This window comes from Nipponia nippon, unplaced genomic scaffold, assembly GCF_047370975.1.
Source record: "Nipponia nippon isolate SJK-2023a ecotype South Korea unplaced genomic scaffold, ASM4737097v1 scaffold_6, whole genome shotgun sequence".
NCBI classification, from domain to species: domain Eukaryota; kingdom Metazoa; phylum Chordata; class Aves; order Pelecaniformes; family Threskiornithidae; genus Nipponia; species Nipponia nippon.
In genome coordinates, this window is record NW_028262380.1 from 69534231 (window position 1) to 69553729 (window position 19499).

A 19499-nucleotide genomic window follows, 5' to 3' on the forward strand; every position below is an offset into this window, starting at 1 on the left:
ATGACGTGTTGCTCTTCCCCTATTTGTTGCCACGTAATGTTTTGTTTCTGCCCATTTCTCATCTTCATTCTCTAGCGCAATATCCCTCTTGTTGCACATTACTTATCCTATTTTAGTCAGTCCCTACTTCTGCCCTGTTCTGCAGATGTGTGTCCTCAACTCTTTCTCTTTTACTTCTTGTGCAACAAAGGGCTGTAAATACTCTCTTCTTTTCTCTGTTACTGCTGCAAATTTCCCTCTAAAATTGTACCGTCACTTCCAGCTCTCTCTAGTCCTTGGACATTTTGTTGAGCAACATCTCAGCCATAAAGTGTTTTTTTCAGATCCGTATTCAAGTACTGTCTACATCGTGCAGAACTGAGGTCTACATCATGCAGACCTGAGTTCTACACCTGTTCATTTGTATTGTTTCTGCAATTCTTCTCCTTCAGTGTCTCTTTTGCTGCAATAATTACAGGCTCCATTAGAGAACTCTGCCTCCTTGCTCAGCAAAAATCTCATCCTATGGGTCTTGTTCTGCTGTTCTCTGTTGGCTCCACTAATTAATTGTTCTGACCTCTTGTGCCAGGGCAATCCCTTTCAAGAGGACCAATCATGAAGTATCTGCACAACTAGAGTCCTGCATCTATTTAAGGTTGTCTGTTGTGCATAATATTTGAGCTCCTTCTCTATGCTCAGAAGCACACACACTTCTCTATGCTCAGAAGCATAGAGAGTATTTTTAATGTCAGAATCTATAAGATTGGGAAGGAAATCAGATGTTTTTCCAATTTGTATCCTAGTCTTGTAAAAAAGGTTTTGTTTTTTTTTTTAAAAATATTTTTTTTTCAGGAGAGAGGCTGTGGAGAGTAAAGATTTCATGAACTAATGGAAGTGACTAAAAAACAAATGGAGCCCATAAAGAAAGCAATACTTCTGAACTAGATAGATGTTTCAGTATTGAGCCCTTAAATAAGTAATCTTTAAATCAAATTTTCATGGATCACGAGTAAGTTTTAGAGGAAAGACATGTTCTTAGTGCCTTGTTATGGAGTAAATGCTGGAAATGCATTGTTGTTAGGGAGTAAGTGCAGGTCAAAGGAGCAGACTCATTGAAGGATCTCTCTGCTCTTTCATTCCTAAGTTCCTCTAGGGAGTTCAAAGGGAACAACCAAAGGGAAGCAAACAAACAAACAAAAACCCTGAATATGAATTAGTGTCAGAATGTATTCTGATGGGATAGAATTCAGAGATAAAAACAGAACCACATTAATGTACTCCGAGACAGTAAGAAACTCTGTAACAGATGCTACCTATAGGTGCAGCCCTCTAAACACACCTTGAGAGTAATCTCATTTGTGTGTTACCAATATTGACAGAAAGTAATATTTTTCTATGATCAGATCTAGTACCAGGGCCTTAAATCCTTTCCCAATTTCTGCAGACTATTCCCATCTATCGAAGAAACATATTTTACGGCTCTGGTAAGTTCTTTTCTGAACACCAATTGATGCAGCAACCACTAAAAAGTTGCTTCTTTGCTATCATGGTGCCCGAATCCATTATGATTCCACAGCCATTTTAGTTCCTCTTCTCCCTTCCTACCCGTCTTTGCATAGAAGCCTGGGAAGTCAGCCCTCAAGCTCCACCAGGTGTTACCAGCAGCTCTCCTCCTCAAGGCTTGAAGGCAAAGAACAAGCTTTCCATGTTTCTGTCTAGCTTGGACTTACTGATCCAGAAAGGAAGTCAGTGGAATTACTGTGTTAAACTGAATCGCACGCTTGAATGCTTGTCTGGATGAGAGCCAAAACATGCTTTAGATTGTTATGTCTTCAAGCCTTTATTCCACAAAGCTAAAGTGCTTTCTCAGAAATTTTGTATTTAGCTAGACTTAGGCAGGTTAAAGCGTTTTTGCAGCTGCCATTTTAAAATTGGGCATTCTTTAAGTGTTATTCCTGTTTGATTACTTCCCTTTCACCCTCCTCCCCCCAAGAACTACAGCTTTCCTGGTTTTTATTGTACAGTGGTGACTCTCCTGTGGAGTACTATTCTACCTAGCTTATTCTGCTTGTGTGCGAGTAGTGTTGACCTTCAAAAGAGTATTCTCAGTAATCAGCATGGCAGGAAGCTCTTTCAGTTTAGTCACTTATGCATTTATGTGTTCTTGGTTTGCTTAAAAACTTGTTGATTTGCTTTTGACAGTCATCCAGTAGGACTTCCTTCTCCTACGTGCTCTTGCTAACTGGCATTTAAGCCAGAGAGTAAAGTTTGCAATGCCTGTTTGAAAATTTTGCCAAAAGGTCACAGAGCCATTGCTATGCCACTCAATACCTTAAACATCAGAATTTGAAATGTAAGAAGTTAAATATTTCCTTTGACCTTTTTTTTGCAAAACATGCTTGAGGCCTGGGGCTCATACCATTGCCTTATGAAGATGTGTCCTATACTTGGCTATAGGCCTGAGAGTAAGTTTGTCCTTGGTGCAAAGAATGATTTTATACCTTTCCAAAGAACCTTACAGTCACAGTAGCAGTGAAACCCAACAGAAGTGCTACAGTATTTAGGGATAAATATTACTAGTTGAATATAAGTATGAATATTATAAATTAAGAGCTTTCTTTTTAGTCCATCTGCTTTCACTAATTTTTCAGTCACAGTGTCAGAACAATTCATACTCCATGACCACAGGCCTCTTCCATTAATAGATCTGCTTGAAATAGGGGTGCCAGGTACCTATTTACGTGATTGAGAGACCAGGACATTAAACATGTTGTTTACTTCATAGGTTAGAATTATCCCTTGCCTGTCAATTCAGGGTCTCTCTTAAGCAGTTTTTGCCAGCTGGCAAAATCCAGCCAGACAAGAAAGCTAATACATGCAGCTTTCTTTTTACGTCCTTCCATGTAATGTCAGTCTTTTCAAGGTATCAATTACTTATTAAATTATGAAAGATCAGCTTAATTTTGTTTGCTTGACAAACAGGGATTGATAAACAGAGAAGCCCCAAGTTTTTGTAGTGACAAAATTAATGAGTTAAAGGCATAGTCAGTAAAGTAAAGAGGAAGTACACAGCAAACAACTCATTTGTAGGGCACAGATGGTTATCTTTGACCATTTATCCCCAAACGACCCCCCTTAGGATGCAATATGCAATAATTAGTGAAGAGGGCTTTCAGAGTATACTCTCCCACATTAGTAAGCAGTTGAATCACAGGAGATTCAAAATGTAACGGACATTAATAAAACACAAAAAAAGAGCCAGAACTAGTCAGCACTGAAGTTTGTTTAGCAAAATGTGTCCTGACCTATATATGCCGTTAGGCATTCCCTGTAAATATTATTTGTGATATTTTTATGCCACAGCAACAAATATCCAACAGGGAATGAAAATACAATTAGGGATAAAATTTTCATGCATTTAGGGGTAGGATGTTAACATCTACAACAGAGCCAAACAGAGAAACTTATGTAGTAAAAAATATAAAGGATGTCATGCATAAAACTGTCGTGCGGTTATGCACACTGATGCATAAAAGTTGGAAATCCTGAGACCATAAAATAGTTATCACAGGAGCAACTGCTGGACAAATAATACCTCAGTCTTAGCAAAATACTCAGCTCAGAGACTGAATAATATCATATGCTAATAGAGGTCTGTAACACACTTGTAATAGAAGACTAAAAATAGCAAATGCAGTTCTCAAAAATGGTAAAGTAAGACAGTATTTTTAGAGCTTTTCTAAAAAAGAAAAATTATAATCTATGGCCCTCTCTTACAGCGATACTTTTACTGGAATTTACTGGATCCTGAAGTAAACGGGCAGGATATAGTTTGAGGTATTGTACTTTTTCTTGTGCTTTTATTCTTCTTTAAAAAGCAGAATGAAATCCTAATGTCTGTCAATTGCCATAGTTTACTGAAACCAAGGAAGTTATTTCCATTTCCAGAGTTGTTGAGAATTTGACCAAAACCTTAACATCGGAAAAACAGATTTATTGATAAACTGAGGAAAGCAGCACACAAACTTCCAAAAGAAATATTGTAAACAGATCAATAGGCAGAAAAAAATAGTATCAGGATTCAAAGAAAGAAGAACAAAATATCTCTACTATAGATTTGTTTAATATTTCTGCATAGGAAAGTCAAACAAATTTGGAAAGGAAATTATTTCTGCTTTATATTACTCTAAATCACTTATAAATAACAATGCAGTAGGCCTTACAGCAACTGAGCAATCGTCCTTAGTTTCTTGCCTTAGGATACAGGAAAAGTAATTATTGGAAAAGCTCTAGTGTGTGCTACAGAAGCCTCCCCTTTCATGTAAATTTTGAATGTATTTTTGTGGAATGTAACAAATTATGAGATTGCACACTGAACCACTTTTTCTATATGCATGCAAGTGGTGACTGCAATACAGTAGTTGTCATTATTTGAGGTTTCTTCAGTTTGTATGGGTGATGGTTTTCCTTCATTTCTTAGCAGCCAAACCCAGAATGTATAGAGGAATGGAAGAGGTTGTCTGTGTGCAAACTAATGAGAGCTGATGCAATACTAAATTATATTAAGCTGGCTTCTGTATCATAGCTCTTAAAAAAGAATAAATGGTAGTCATAGTTCTTAACAGTGCAGCACAGCACTCATCCAGAAAACTTCAAATTTTCTTTGCAACAGGGTAAGATGAGTCTACTAGTGAGTACATTCATTTAAACACAAGTGTTTTTTAAAAGACTGAAAAAAGTATTTCACAGGGATGTTAAAAGCATTTGTATATAAAATAATTGGCAATACTGCAAAGCACAAATAAATCCCTGGGTGCCTTTATATTATAAAGCCGTGTGGAACAATATTATTGAAAAGGAGTAAACTCTTGGATAAAATTACAGGTCTGCACTCCGGGATTGCTTACGCCATTGATTTAACATACAAGAAGTTAAGCCCAAAGCAACTCACTGTGTTGACAGTAATTAAGTGATAATAAATGTTTCCAATATGCTCATATAAGATGCAAGAGAAACTGTAAGAAATGAAATACACATTGTATGTTTAACCCATGACCACATTGCAAAAAGTCAATCAATTCTGTTAAATGAATATATATGTGTATATATATTATTTACAGAATTATGATTAGTCTGCTAAGTAAAAGAAACATTTTGGGAGATAATGCAGCCTGCCAGAAAAATGCTTACAAATTGGGAAGTGCACATCTTCAGATCAACATCAGTCAATTAAAAAAAAAAAAATTAGTCCAGTTTTCAAAACAGACTGCTGAGTCATCTTGTTGAAAACCTGTTTTACATTAAAGCTTCTTTACACTCAAAGGCCTGCAGAAAATCCTGTTGTAAGAAGTACGTCACACATAATGACTCTTCATTAGCCCCTGCTGGTCTCCAGGTAGTATGTACCTTATGGTTAAGTTGTAATAGGCAGATGAGAAAGGGTTATAGTCCTTACAGGTTAAAAATTAGGTACGTGTCCCTGATATGCTGTAGAGAAGCACATCAAATGTAGGAATAGCAGAGCTGACTGTAAGCAAAAGTCCTCTAGGCCTGATGTCTCCAACCGCAGCCAATTGTGAATGCCAAGGGAAGAGTATACTGATACCTCCCTGATATATCCTCCAGTCTCCAGCAAAGGAGAATGCAGATAATGCTTGTCAGATTTGGGGCTAGTGTTTTCAAGTTTATAACTTCTCTAGCTTTTTTCCCCTGCTGTTTATCAGCATAGATAAATATTGGCTTTTTAGTGGATTTTTTTAGAACTTTATGTAGCAGTTTCTTCTACGTAAATATTTTTTTCAGCTTACATTTCAAATTTTGACAGGCAATGTTAAGTTCTAAACTTAAAATATGATGGTTAGTAATTTAAAAATGCAAAATGTTACATTAATGAGGCCTCTTCATAATGTATTTTTCTGAAGAGTACTCCTTTTACAAGCATGTATAACCTAAGGGAACATATCTTTCATTTTTTAGGTCAGCTTGAGTTTTCTAAAAGCTACAATGTCACTACCTTGAGTAAACACACATATTATCTTCAGACATTACAATGGAACAAATTCTGGTATTTACCCTTTTCCCAAAAACAAGTACTTCATGTCTTTGTGGTTTCAACCTATTTATTTTTGTTTCAGTTCACCAGGCACGGTGAGAACATGTTCATCATTTGAAACAGCTAATTCAAAACTGAGCAACCTAGTTTAAAAAGAGAAAACAAACTTTCTTCTCTCTTAGTTGCAAACTATAAATAAAAATAATGCATGGAAGGGCTATCATTTACTGATCCTAAATACCTGGGACAACGCACCATACTTTCAAGATTACTTTTGGTACCAAGGCAGGCACGTATAGAATTCTTCAAGGATAGACCCATAGACCCAAGCTTGTGGTCAGCTGAAGGGATGATAATATGATAAATATCACTTTATTTTATTGGTTTCAGTAACAGTGAGGCATTTATACTACTGAAATGCCTAGCATATTTTTTCCAAAGGTGCTTCCCTGACTTTCAGAAAACCTGAGGGATACTGAGCAAAAAGAATAACCAATTACTTTGAGAATGCTCCTTTTTTCTTCTGTATCAGAAATAATTTAGCTATTTATACTTAACTCATACAAGACAAGATTCAAATATTCTTTGAGCATGTTACTTCCATTCCCATTTCTTTGGAATAGAGACTGACAAAGGTTGTAAGCAAATTACAAAACAAACTAGCAAGCAAAAAAGTCATCATTCACCATCTTATAGGATAAAAACATTGTAACAGTCAAGAATCTGAGTGTATAACTTACAAAATTGCTTAAGAAATATGGCACGTTATGGTTTTTTCTGATTAGAAACACTAAGTAGTACATTTAAAGGAGAGGTTTCTTTTACTCGCAAAAATTTTTAGTGGTTATGTGAACTAGAGAAAATGAGCCTTTCTTTAGAAAATAATTGAAGTATAAACAGAAATCAAAATTAAGATCCATTATTTAAATGAAGGGGGTTTTGTTTGCTGATATTTAAGTCAGGACAAAACAGGTGTCTTAAATTGCTTTGAGATAAATCAGTCTGTCCCAGTCCTTGAATGCTACCATACTTTCAATATGGTATGAGCACTGAGCTGTTAGGACAGGTACTGGCAAAAACCTTCAGATCCTAGAAAGCAGAGGGTATCACTACTAGCCCTCCATCTTGTTGGATCACCTTATTGTTGAAAAGTCACTTTTACTAAGTGTAATAGAGAGCTTAGTTGGCCTCCTCGACATTTGTACATCAGTTCACTTTCAACGCTGTATCTTACTCAGAGTGGTAGTCAAATTATCTATTAGTTTCTTGTTAAAAATTGTCACATATGCACAGCACATAAATTTGCATTATTTCAAGTCATTCATCTTTAGCTGGATGAAAACTGCTAGACAACTACATTGTCCTCGCTGTGACCCATGTATCTTGAAATCACACACAGTTTAAAATGAGACCTGAAATATTCATATGTCATTTAAATTATGCAAAATAATCTACAGGCATCCATAAAATCTTATGAATCTGAGAGATATTTTCAGTTACATGAGGGCAGGAGATGAGTAGGTGTTTTGTCCTTAAAAAAAAAAAAAAAAGACGACAGAAAAAAGAAGAAAAGAAGGAATTGTTTCAAAAGTAGTACGTGAGAATAGTTCCATAAAGATTTCCTTGGGAAAAAAGTCTCATAGGTACCTGCAGAGTGAATGTATCAGTAGTGTACATGTTCTAGATGTTTCTATTGTATCACCATACATTTATAATATGTTCCAGTACTGTTAGATAACCCCTAACCAAGACAATAAATATTAGCATAGGGTTTTTTGAGTACAATGCACAGTTGCATGTGTTTGAGTATGGAATACTAGAAGAGAGAGAGTAGGAAAGCCAGTAAAGCTCCCTGGATTATACGTATCCAACTGCTGCAGATTATTTTCTCAAAGCTCAAGATAAATTTGTATACCAGAAAGGAGAGCTACAGTTTGTGTTCTGATCAGCTGGAGAGAATGCAAATGGTAACAGCAGATACCCATAACAGAATTTTCTACTGGGTTTATGCCCACGGGGAATTCAGAGCCAGTGCATCATAGCTCTTCACTAGGGTTTCCGGATATTCTCTCTAGCTCCCAGCTCCTTGCTTCTACCTGGTAAGGAAATGAAAGCAAATGAATTGATTTTAAACTACTGGCTCCTGCAGGGAGAAATGATGGCATCAGCTGATGAATGCGTATAAAATCAATGTCTGTAGTGATGACCCAACTATTTTATATTCCCAAAACATTTTTGACTAATCAAGCTAGGCGTCCATTCAGTTACAGAATAGATGTGGTAGAAATCACATTCGCACCAGCACACAGGGTAGGTTCAGCCTATGCAGATCACCTTCTAGCTCCTGGTGCTATTTTCTGAAGTCATGGTGCTGAACAAAACCTCTAGAAGGTCCCCTTGATCCTCAAGCTAGTAATCAGAAGTATTCTATACTAAATGATATCATAATAACTTACAGAGACAACACAGATGTTTCAGGAATCCTCCACTTGAAATGGAGGCAAAAATCATGTAAATACAGCAACTTGACATATGTTTTCCTTCAAAAATAACAAATTCCTCCTCTCCAATGTGCCTTGTCCCACAGCTGAGCTCCAAGGCATCTTGTTATACAGAGCTCACTATTGAGAATAGTCCTCAATTCTCTTTCTCCCTCCAGTCTTTGTCAGCCCCAGCTTGCACATCACTCTTCCTCCAACACATATGCATACACTGTGTTTCTGGCTAGAGGAATAAGCCAGTCGCCCTCATAGATCAGGATTGCAAGGGCAGAGACTTGTCACGTCTGTCTCGTCATTCAGGAGTACTAGACCCCAAATGTTTCATCGCATCCTGAAAAACTTTACATTGAAAAATTCCAGCCTTTGTGAAAGGGTGGGGTACTCCTGAGATAAAGTTGTCAATGAAAATGTCTTCCAAAATCAGGCCAAATTTAATATCTTCACTGTATTTTCTTCAAGTTTTACCATGCAAATTAAATAACGGTGTGTTCTGTGATAAGCTTTTGTTTCAGCTTTTACAGAAAATTAATGCTGGGCTGACTCACTGAAGTCTTTTGTTTTAATCTCAGAGTTAACCTACGCAGTGCCTTCATAAAGGTACGTGTCTCTTTACTCTGAAATAGACTCCTTCCATATGGTATTGTTAACTCTTGTATATTTGAATTCTGTTTTTAGAAAGGGTGAATGCAATAACATTTTAACTATGTAATTTGGCAGAAATAGAACCAAGCACTTTGATTCATGCACCAATCAAAGTAGAATAGCTTTAATGCATCCCTTCAATAACCTAAAGCTTTGCAGTTTTTATAGCGCTGTGAGATATATTTAGATGTTTTCTAGCAATGTTTTGGGTCTGGTATAAATTTTCTTCAGTAGTCATAGTCTGACCTGATAGCGGCATACTGTATATCAGAATCTCAGTAGCAGATGAATGGTTTTGAAGATTTTTGGAAAAAAAGAATTTGCCCATTCCTCCTAACCATCCCTGATGTGATGTGGCAGATGTACATTTTTCTAAATTTCCTACCCACTTCTAATTGTCCTCCATGGGTCTGCAGGAGCTAAGCAGAAGTGAGCAAAGCCAAGCACAGGAGATCAAAATCAATGGAAAAAAATACCAGGAAGCTTCAGCAGTTTTCCCAAAGCTGTGTTTGTTTACTTTAATTGTAATTATCTCCTAACGGTGTGAATTTCTCAGTTCATAGCATATTCATATTCCTTTTGTTTTACAATTGCAGAGGATACTGATTAACATTCAGTCAGAGGATAAGCTCAGTTAAAGGATACTTATTGAGTCATTTCCAAATTGTGGTTAAAATTTCACTAACAAAATTTCACTAATACACAGCCAACTCTATGTGTCTGATTTTTGTCTTTTTTAAAGTGGAGTGAATAATAGGAATTAATTTAAATAATTTTATATGCCACTTAGTTACTTGAATATCAGCGTGATTACTCTCAGAAAAAGATAATAGCTTCACTGAAACAAACTGATTGTATTTGCCTCTGTTTGAACTCATTTTTTAGGAAAAAAAAGTGGAGATATCACCTGCATTTTTGAAAGACTGAAATTTTTTTGAGTACTCATACTTTATGTTAATGCTATACTACTTTTTGTCTAATGGTAGCAACTGAAAACATCCACTGAAATGGCACCTAGCGTGCTATACTCTAAACTATGTAAACTTGTAATTAAGGTTAATGTTTTCCAAGAGAGATTACAGAACACCTCAACAAGTGAGACAAAATGCAAAATGGAGGGAAGTGTTATGTCATTTTTATTGCTGGAGAACTGAGATACTGCTTTAATGGCCCCTGGTCATGCATAGGATTTGTGGAGATTTCAGAAAATGAACTGAATTCTCCTGAATGCCAGTGGGGATTTTCAGGTGAACAAGCATCCTGCTCCTTAGAAATTACATTAGTTTCTCCTCTGGGCTCACACAGTGGAATTGTTCTTGAGAGACTGGCTACTAAACCAAACACTTTGCAGTTAAAATCTCAGTGACACCTAGGCCAGGTTTCAGTGGTCTTGAGACACTGCGTTGGTTTATTATGCAGTATCATAGTACTAATGCTGCAGGCTAGAAGAGGCTTCTGGGATTCCAATTCCTAGTTCCAAGGAAAAAAACAAATGCCAATCTCTTTTTTTTTTTTTTTTTTAATAGAGCTTTGCCTAGCACCTAATGCTTCTAAAGAAGATTTTTCAACGTTCTTAGGCAGCTGTTTGTCTCATAACACATATGACAACTACATATCACATCTTAATCTCTTGTAGTAACAGCATGTGGACTCTTGCTTCTTAAAATGGAAAAGGATATGAAAAAGAAGATGAAAAAATTTCAAGGATGTCTAACCATTGCCTGTTGCCAGCATATTCATAAAAACCTCTGAAAGGGTAGCTGCTGGGCAGAATGGGTAAGTAAAAGATACCACTGAATTTGGATCGTGCCTGACCTTGCTGCTTCCTGAATCAATTGTTTTCTGCTGACTAAACAAAAATTTAGTCCTAATTTATTTGGCACTTTGAGGATTTTTTTTCTGTTAAAGACTGGTAGATAAAATGGCCAAACTTTTACAACCCAGAGAATGTACTCTTTTCTCCTGCTTCTTTCTTTGTCTGCCATTGCTGCAGACATCTATAATTTCCAGACCCTGTTGGTTACTTCACTTGAAGCTCCCAGGTGGGATTTGAAGAGCAGAGCAGAGGAAAAAACCATCTGTTGGGGTTCACTAAATGTGAGGAAGATAATGTAGTATTTGCTGATATGAGAGATAGGATTTGAGGCTGACAAACAGGCTATCCTGTGTGGTGGGATCATCTGTTGACTATTCTGAGGGGACATAATATTGAAAGCTGAGAAAGAGAGTCATGGGATATCTACAACAGAAAAAAACTCACATCCCAGATCTTCATATTTGAAAAAAGAATGGTAGCTGGGAAGGGGAAGCACAAATTATTTCTAATTAAGTAAGTAATGATATTAAGTGAAGTGAAAGGCACGTTCTGCCGTAAGGCAAATAAAGACAGGAAGAAATTACTTAAGTCTAAAATGCCATAGCATACCTTTCAAATTACGTTGACAAATTTATCTGCAAATCAACAGCGGATGAGGTAAGAAGTATTGTGGATGATTAATATGACTCAGGATCTTAATTTTGACATATTATTTGGTCATCTCTCCTTTGCATTAGTGTCATGATGCAAAATGAAGTTCACATTATTTATTACAGTGAACTTTAAAATCAGACCTCTTTAGTAGCATAGAGAGTTCTATCTTGGAAGGACTAAATCCACCAAAATATGCTGGGGAAGTCTAAGATCAGCCAAATTATGTCACAGCCTTTCAGCATTCTGAATTCTGAGTAGAAGCAAGACAGCAGGACAATGGGGCAATTCTCTAACTATGTGGAACAGGATAATGAGGTGAGAAACATCTCTTTTGTATGAAACAAAATGAGCATAACTGCAAGCTCAAAGATGTAGTCCATTAAATAATATTGTGTTTGTCTGGACATGTTAATAAAAAAATTTTTTTAAAAGTAAAATCATGTAGTTATCCAGATAGGGTCTGTAGGAAATTGGAAGTCACAGGAGTCATCTCACTATTTATTTTAGCTAGCTTTTTCTGGGGAACACAAACAACTGGTTGAATAAGCAAAATTTCAGAGCAATTAAGGACACAAAAGTATACAAAGCATACAAATCAAGGTTCTCAGTCTTTGCTGAAAAGTTTGCATGAAGGTGTGACTCGGAGACATGAAGAAACACATACTTGGGATTCAAGAGAGAGGGAAAATACTTACCCACATAAGAATTTAGTCAAGACATAAAGGCTACCAATTTTACTTTTGCAAAGAGTATCACGAGACATAAATGGTCTGGTGCATTGTGTTATGTTGCAGTAGAAACAATTACTTCCATAACAGCCTGTGCTTCATGAGTTTAGCTGGAAATCGTCTAATAGCATAGACGAGAACTGACTGTTAATATCTATGTGGCAAATGTCTTTTTAATATATATCGGTATTTATTTTTTTTTATAACTAACAGAATTCATTTGAAATAACTGTTATTTCCATAGCTGTTTTTCTTTAAATCAGCACATACAAATGGCACTGTGAGGTCTTTTCCTCCCCCCTCCACCTCCCACCCCACTCCCCTGCGGGATATCTGTTAGAAACCACTGGGGTTTTGTGATTGTAGTCCATCCAGCAAAATCCCATGTTCTCTCCAGAAGGACTTCATGAATCACCTGTCTTGAGCTGAAGTGAAACTTCCAGATTGTATTTAGGGAGGGAGCTTTGTTTTCTTCAAAAAAAGGAGTGCTAATACACTTCTACTTGAAGCTGCTTTCATTTGAAAGTTAAGTTGCCATACTGACATTTTCCTCTCTTTCCTCCTGCAAAAAAACTGTGAATAAACTTGTCCTGGAGCAACTTCATTCAGGATTTCTTGGCTCAGGAAACTACCAGTAAATGTTGGGAAAAAATGATGATTCATAACAAGGCTGTGCTGGATAGTGATATGAAATGGCTACATTGACTGGAAATGAAGCTTATTATCATAAAAATGCACTCAGAGACAATCTAGAAGTTAAAACAGTATACCAAGAAGATAATTCCACCTCAGGGCATAGTTTACTGCTAACCCCTAGCTCACCACTTTGATGAGGACAGATCAAACACCAAGGCTGTAGGTAAGTAGATTACATCAGTTAAGTGGATACTGAAATCTTGGCTAATAAAATTTTGCAATGCATGGATGACAGATGGATTTGCACAGTTTGGATTGCTGAGATACATGAAGATCATTAGGACTCCTGTCTGCACAGCTCTTCAGGTTTCGCAGTCCATCTGCATGATATTCCAAGGCTCAGGCATTTACCACACCCCATTACCCTGCCCCTGATCCAATCACCAGACAAAATGGATAGGAGGGAGGATCTCAAGAAGTTGTAGAATGACCAAGAAGTTTTCTGCTGGGAGGTAGAAAAGGAGTTTGCAATGGTTAATGATGAGGCTAATTAGTAACATACAGACAGTGTCTGTCTCAAGTGCCTGAAAAACTTTCCCGATTTGACACAATACCAGCAAAAACAAGGGAGGGGGCACTTCCGCAGTGGTTGGGAAGCAGAACTGCTGAGACTTCTGTTGTTCATGCAATTTAATCCCTCCTGCCAGCTGAGCACAGCACCAAGGTAGTCTGCAAGGAAGCTAGAAGTTGAAGGGTTTTATGCAGCTGTTCCTTTAAAAAACACATTATGATGCTGCATTAAGCCTTTGTCAAATATACATGTTTTTTACCAGAAAAAAAAAAAATAACCAAACACAAACAATGCAAACCTTACACCATGAAGTTCAGTCTATAAGAATAAATATTTCAAACTTCACTGAATGTAACAATGCAGATGTAGTAGGCATGCCTGCAAGTACTAAGGCCATAGGTTTGAGTTAGTCTATGCTACGATAAACATAGTATTTCTGTCTGCTGTCCTTGACGTATGTGCAGAAAGGCAAGTAGCAGAAAAAGAGGCAGGGTTGAGTGATTCATCATCATGCAGCCCAAGTGGGGGAGAAGCGCACGGTTGTTCTCAGCATGTCACTAATTTTAGGCTGTAGGGCTTTTCTGGACTGGAGTTTTAATTGGAATATTCTGCAGCAGGACCAACCATTTCTGCAGTTACTCCAGCAGCTGTTTCTGGACATTCCTGTGTTTTTCAGTACTGTCTTCTGACAATTTTCTATGCGTCTCCCTTTTTTCCTAGAGGCTTCTCTCTTCTTTCTGTTTTCTGATCCTTCTTCAGGATACGATAATTGAATTGATCTTACTCTACAGGCATGGATGGTGAGCAAAGCAAGTAAGAAAAGGCATATTAATCTTTGTATAGAGATTTGTCTGTTGTTCTGAAATGGAAAATGGTCCTCTCTGTGGAAGAGACTTTGCTTGTTATCCTCACTCAGGAACTAGGGAACAGAATATATTAATATTACATCCATTTCTCCTTGGCAACAATGATGAAAGTTGGATTTTTCATCAGGTTTGGAATGTCTGTTCCATGGTTTTCCCCTTTGTTCCCGCCACCATCTGGAAAGCTTGGAGAGAGAACACATCTTCATTCATCTTTGCAAAAAAGGCCTGATTCAGGCTTAGGCTGTTGAGTTGGCTGAAGGACTGGAGATGTTGGAGCAAGGACAGAACAAGGCAAGTCTGCAGCCTACCCACATACTGAAGGAAAGCTGTAACTTAGAAGCATGGCTCCAACAGGCAACTTTTCCAGAAAGGAACTAGAGCAACACTCCCGTGAATTGCTTTTGCTTTTCTTGGAAGTTTCTCACATCGTGACAATGTCCACCCTGTTATAGCCTGTCTTACTTCCCAAGATGATGTAATTAAAAACTCGTTATGCAGTAATTCATAGAAATGCCCATTGAAGTTGCACCCTGATTTCCATGCTCACCTCTAGTTTCTTTCTTTTTAGGACTTTGATAAATTTTAACTCTTATACTGAAGAGTTATATGGTTGGTGTTTGTCTTAAAAATAACTTTGAGGGGCAATAAGGGGAGTGAGTATGCCTGGAGCTTTTTTGGAGGCTTTCATTTGCCCAGCAACCTTGGTAGGCTTACAGTACAGTAGAATAAATCTAGTTTACAACTGGCTAGATGATTACAAAGGTGTAACAAAATATTGCATATGAAACTACATTCAAACATGAGTATGAATTAGCTAATAAAAACACTGAAAATGTGTTCCAGTTATAGACCTAAAGCTGATTGTGTTAAAAAAAAAAAATTAAAAAAAAGTGCTTAATGTATTGAGGATGGAAAGGGAGACAGGAGAGAATAGCGGAAACCAAAAACGCTGCACTCGCAATGGCGTTGTGTTGTCCTTCACAGAACTGCGTATCCTGAACACCAGAAGTCAAGGGTTGTGTGCAGGGAGTTTTATTCCTTCAGTAGATAAATAGGCCTAACACTTACTTTAAACTGGCACAGAGTTTCATTGACTCAACTGAGTAAGGAACAGGCATTATAACACCTTTCAGAGAAAAGAGAACAAATTAACAGCTAAGATCAGGGCTGATTTAGTTCATTTTTGTGAGTGAGTGAATGAATTATATGTACTGGTGGCATTTCAGTGATCTTTTAAAAAGTAAATTTTGGTATAATTAGAATGCAAAGAAAGTATGAAGATAAAGTAAATGCATGTGTAACTCTGCAAACATACCTGACAACACATTTTATTGAAATGACTAAACCACCTCCTTTTCTCTGAAAGATGTAGAAAATTTAAAAATATTAAATCTTCCTCAGGTCCCCTGATTTAAGTGAGGGAGGGAATCCTCTAATCACAGCCTTTGAACTTTCAAATTCAGCTGAAGAACCTTACATTAGGAATAATGAATCAGCTAACGTGTAATTTAATCTAAACTTGTAGTTTCAAATCATGTGGTAAACTATTGTAGAAACTTTTAAGAGAACGAAAAATTCTGCTTGTACTAGTGACTGTTAGAATCAGTGGAGCAAGACACTGGGTGAAATGTACATCTCCCCCCTTTATTTACTTTGTTCTCATTTTTATGTTAATGTAACTGTTTCTGTTAAACATTAATGTCAGGAATAAACTCTTATTCAGCAACCTCCTTAACAACGACCTTCTACAACACCACTTAAGAGCGTCACACAGCCCACAGGCTAGCACTGGACAGGAGCTCGTTCAGTGCATGCAGAAGCACCCTTCGGTACACTAAGGATAAGTAATTATTTATGAGCCTGTAGATTAGTATCTTCTTTGACTGCTTCCCCACCAAGTTCCCAAGGATCAGCTACTCTATTCTAACCCTTTATTTATGGCATCTTTTCTTCTAGCATACAGAGATGACTCATAGCAAAGTGGCCAACAGACAGAGATTCAGTTACTCAAAGTCATTTTGGCAATGGAAGGCTAATCTGATTTCTGGAAAACAGACTGGGAACCTTGGGTCCTGAATTTCTGGTAATGTTGTGACTACCTGTCTGTTCTGCAGTGAATGATACCTCTTTGAGCTGATCTCTGGAAACTGTTCTGAAACTTCTAACATTATCAGAATATTCTTAGTTAGCTTTTGTGCAGTAGTTTCTAAGATAGTATTTTATATAAATAATCTCTGTTAAAAATAAGCGAGAAGATAGCTGAACTACAAAAGCATCATCCAGTTCAAATCTTTATTGATCACTAATGATTTAAAAGAAAAAAATCTTTACAAAACTGTTGCAGAGTGCACAATAATATATTCTCAATGGATGGAATCCACTCAGCTTTTTTCCTCACAGTAGACTATTCTACCATAATTTACTATTTTCAACTTATCTGCACTTTTTTTTTCTTTTAACGGGCACAACGTAGATGTTAATGGCTATATGTTACATCTGGTTTTAGATACTAAGCCCTATTGGGAAGGATGTTGTCTTTTTGTTTGTACTTTCACTGTGTATAAATATGAGAAATAGCATAAAATGATTAATTTAAGAGATGATAAAGTAACGGCATAAATGCCTGACAAATAAACTTGCATATACCTTTAAAAGGGGTGGTGGTACAGTTGTATTTTAAAATGTTCACTGTCTTTAGAAGCAAACAGAGTCGCTTCCAGAAGACGTGAGATTTCTTTTAAGTTATCATGAAGGATGAAGGAGATTAAATAGGTAAGTTATAACAGAGGCAACATTACTATGACCGACGGGCAAAATAAGCCTGCTTACTGAGATAGTCACACGATCCCGTGGCTGCATCTTGCTACATGAGTAATGGCATTTTATATTCTTTAAGAGCAGTAGGGGAAATACTGTAATCAAAACAACACTGTCTGTATTTGTATTTGAAATGCTCAGCATAAATAGAAACTTATTTGCTTGTGATGCATTTCATTTTTTTACAGGCTTAGAAGAGCAAATAACCTTAACTTGTTTCACATGTGCTATGGGCGATCATTGTGGAAGAACTAGCATGCAGTAACTTGTACCTGCTCAAGACAGTGGCTCGTGACCTGCTCTGTCTTTATCATATACCATATCTTCAGCACCCACTGAGAAGTGCCAGGACCTGCTTTTTTATATGAGAACATGGGCAGGAGACTGAAAATGTAGGGACAAAGGCTCAGGGAGTTATAGTCTGGTGTGGAGAGATGGAATATGATGCAGGAGAGGGTACAGGTGTAGACCAGAAAGAAGCAAGTGTAGAAGCAGGAGCACTATAAAAAACTGTACTTTTGAAAGGCCTGTGACAAGTAGGTCCATGCAGTAGTCTAGATCACAGTACTAGCAGACACATGAAGCCAGCCAACAAGCGGAAAATACTATGATCTCCTAAGAGTGATCTTTTCTCTTTTACGTCAGTCTCCCAACAGAATATGAACAGCAGTATGGTAAGGAATTAGATAAACACAGGAAACAAACCTTATAACCAGTGACTCTCTCAATATGTGAGAGAGATTTGGGGGTGTGACCTAGCTATGCTGTATTCTTCCCCTGTCCCATAAACTGCTGCTGTCTGCTCTAATCCTCCCAACTTTCCATAGGCTACGTTGGCGCGGTTTGAGTTCCAAATTTTTCTCCATAATCCGGAGGGCTGTATTTTTCCTGCTTTTAATAAAAGCTAAGCTAATCACTCTGGCATTTTGCATGAAGTCATATGAAACTATTGGGTAATCAATGATTAACTCAGTTTTGAGTTGATTAATTCTTTCTATGACCTGCAGAAAAGCAGCTGGTAAGCCAACGGAAAAGATGAGCTATAATTTCAAGTATAAGCAATTACACATTTAGAATTGAAGAAGCTAAAGAAGCTTTGATCAAAACTACTTCTAAAAAAAAATCCACCCTGTCCTAAGCAACAACTTCACTGCCATAACTAGTACGGAGACCATTCAGACAATTCCTGTTTGGCTTTTCCCTCCTACCTGCATATTTAGGCAGACTGGCTTTGCACGGGGGACCTATCCATCCATGTTGGCAGGGAAGGCCAGGTGGGATGGGGCTGTGGAGGCATCGTGGAGGTGCTGTGGTGGCAGGGCTGTATGCACGGTGCCTGCCTTGGAGCCCCGCTGCAGCCCTTGCGCGGGTGAGGGCCCACAGCTGGGGCACTCTGGTTTTTCCTCCATGGCAAGGTACCATGCTCTCTGTTTCAAGTGTTTGAAAGTGGGAGAATCCCACCTCAGGCTGCCAGGTTCCTCAGCAATAGGCCCTACTGCTCAGGAAAGGAGCCTGTCTGGAGGCAGGGAAGGACTGGCCTGCCAGTGCGGAGCTGCCTGCAAGCCTGGGGGGTACTGAGTGCCACATGCTAATGGCTTTTGGATTACAATGAGGTCACCTGGCCAAGCTGCATACTGGAAATGCAGCTAATACAGAAGCATCCAGAAAGCCCATTGGAGAGCTCTGAAGAGCGCTACAGAGGCTGGACACTTGCAAGGATTTTCGTCCTGTATTAAACACCCTTGAGGGTCGGGGGTTATGGCCTCACATGTTGCAAAAGGTCAGCTAGGCATAGGCATTAAGTCCAAGCAAGAGGGAAAGTCTGCTAGAACTTGCTATGCCAGAAATCAACTGTGAAAAACATAAATGTGAAAAAATCCAGACCTATTTACTATGTAATTCTGGTACAAGCAAACAACAAGGAGTGAAAAAACGAAAGCAGAAAATTATAGGGAGCTAGTGATCTCATCTACAATACTGGAAATGTTTCTAAGCTTTAAATTTGCTGTACTACCTAGTTTTCTTGTTGGGCTGTAAAATAACTTTTAAAGCTTTGCTGAAATTTCCTCAAATGTCATGTTGTTTAAGTGACACTTACCTGACTCTCCAGCCTGCTCAATGCTCCAGCAGAGTTTCGTGTTGTGCGCGCCATCCCCAGTGTCCTGCCTGCTGGAACATTACTTAGAACAGAAGCACAGAATCTGGATCAGGAAAGTACATTGTGGGACCTAGATGTG

General features: G+C 37.8%; 2 protein-coding genes across 8 annotated transcripts in view; one reads left to right on the forward strand and one right to left on the reverse strand.

The window, feature by feature from the left end:
* IL15 (interleukin 15) overlaps positions 1–19499 on the reverse strand; it is a 43948-nt gene that overhangs the window by 16189 nt on the left and 8260 nt on the right. For 3 of the 4 annotated variants that reach the window (XM_087736627.1, XM_087736626.1, XM_087736630.1), the window contains one exon: positions 19361–19490. In XM_087736627.1, coding sequence (XP_087592753.1) covers positions 19361–19414 — 54 coding nt within the window. In that variant the 5' untranslated portion in view covers positions 19415–19490. The remainder of the gene's footprint in view (positions 1–19360; positions 19491–19499) is intronic. The other variant, XM_087736628.1, reaches the window with a different exon arrangement.
* Positions 14635–19499, forward strand: part of LOC148051545 (uncharacterized) — a 68412-nt gene continuing 63547 nt past the window's right edge. For all 4 annotated transcript variants that reach the window (XR_015699692.1, XR_015699691.1, XM_087736625.1 and 1 more), the window contains exons 1-3: positions 14635–16274; positions 16402–16528; positions 17144–17217. The gene's annotated coding sequence lies outside the window, so the exon portion shown is untranslated. The remainder of the gene's footprint in view (positions 16275–16401; positions 16529–17143; positions 17218–19499) is intronic.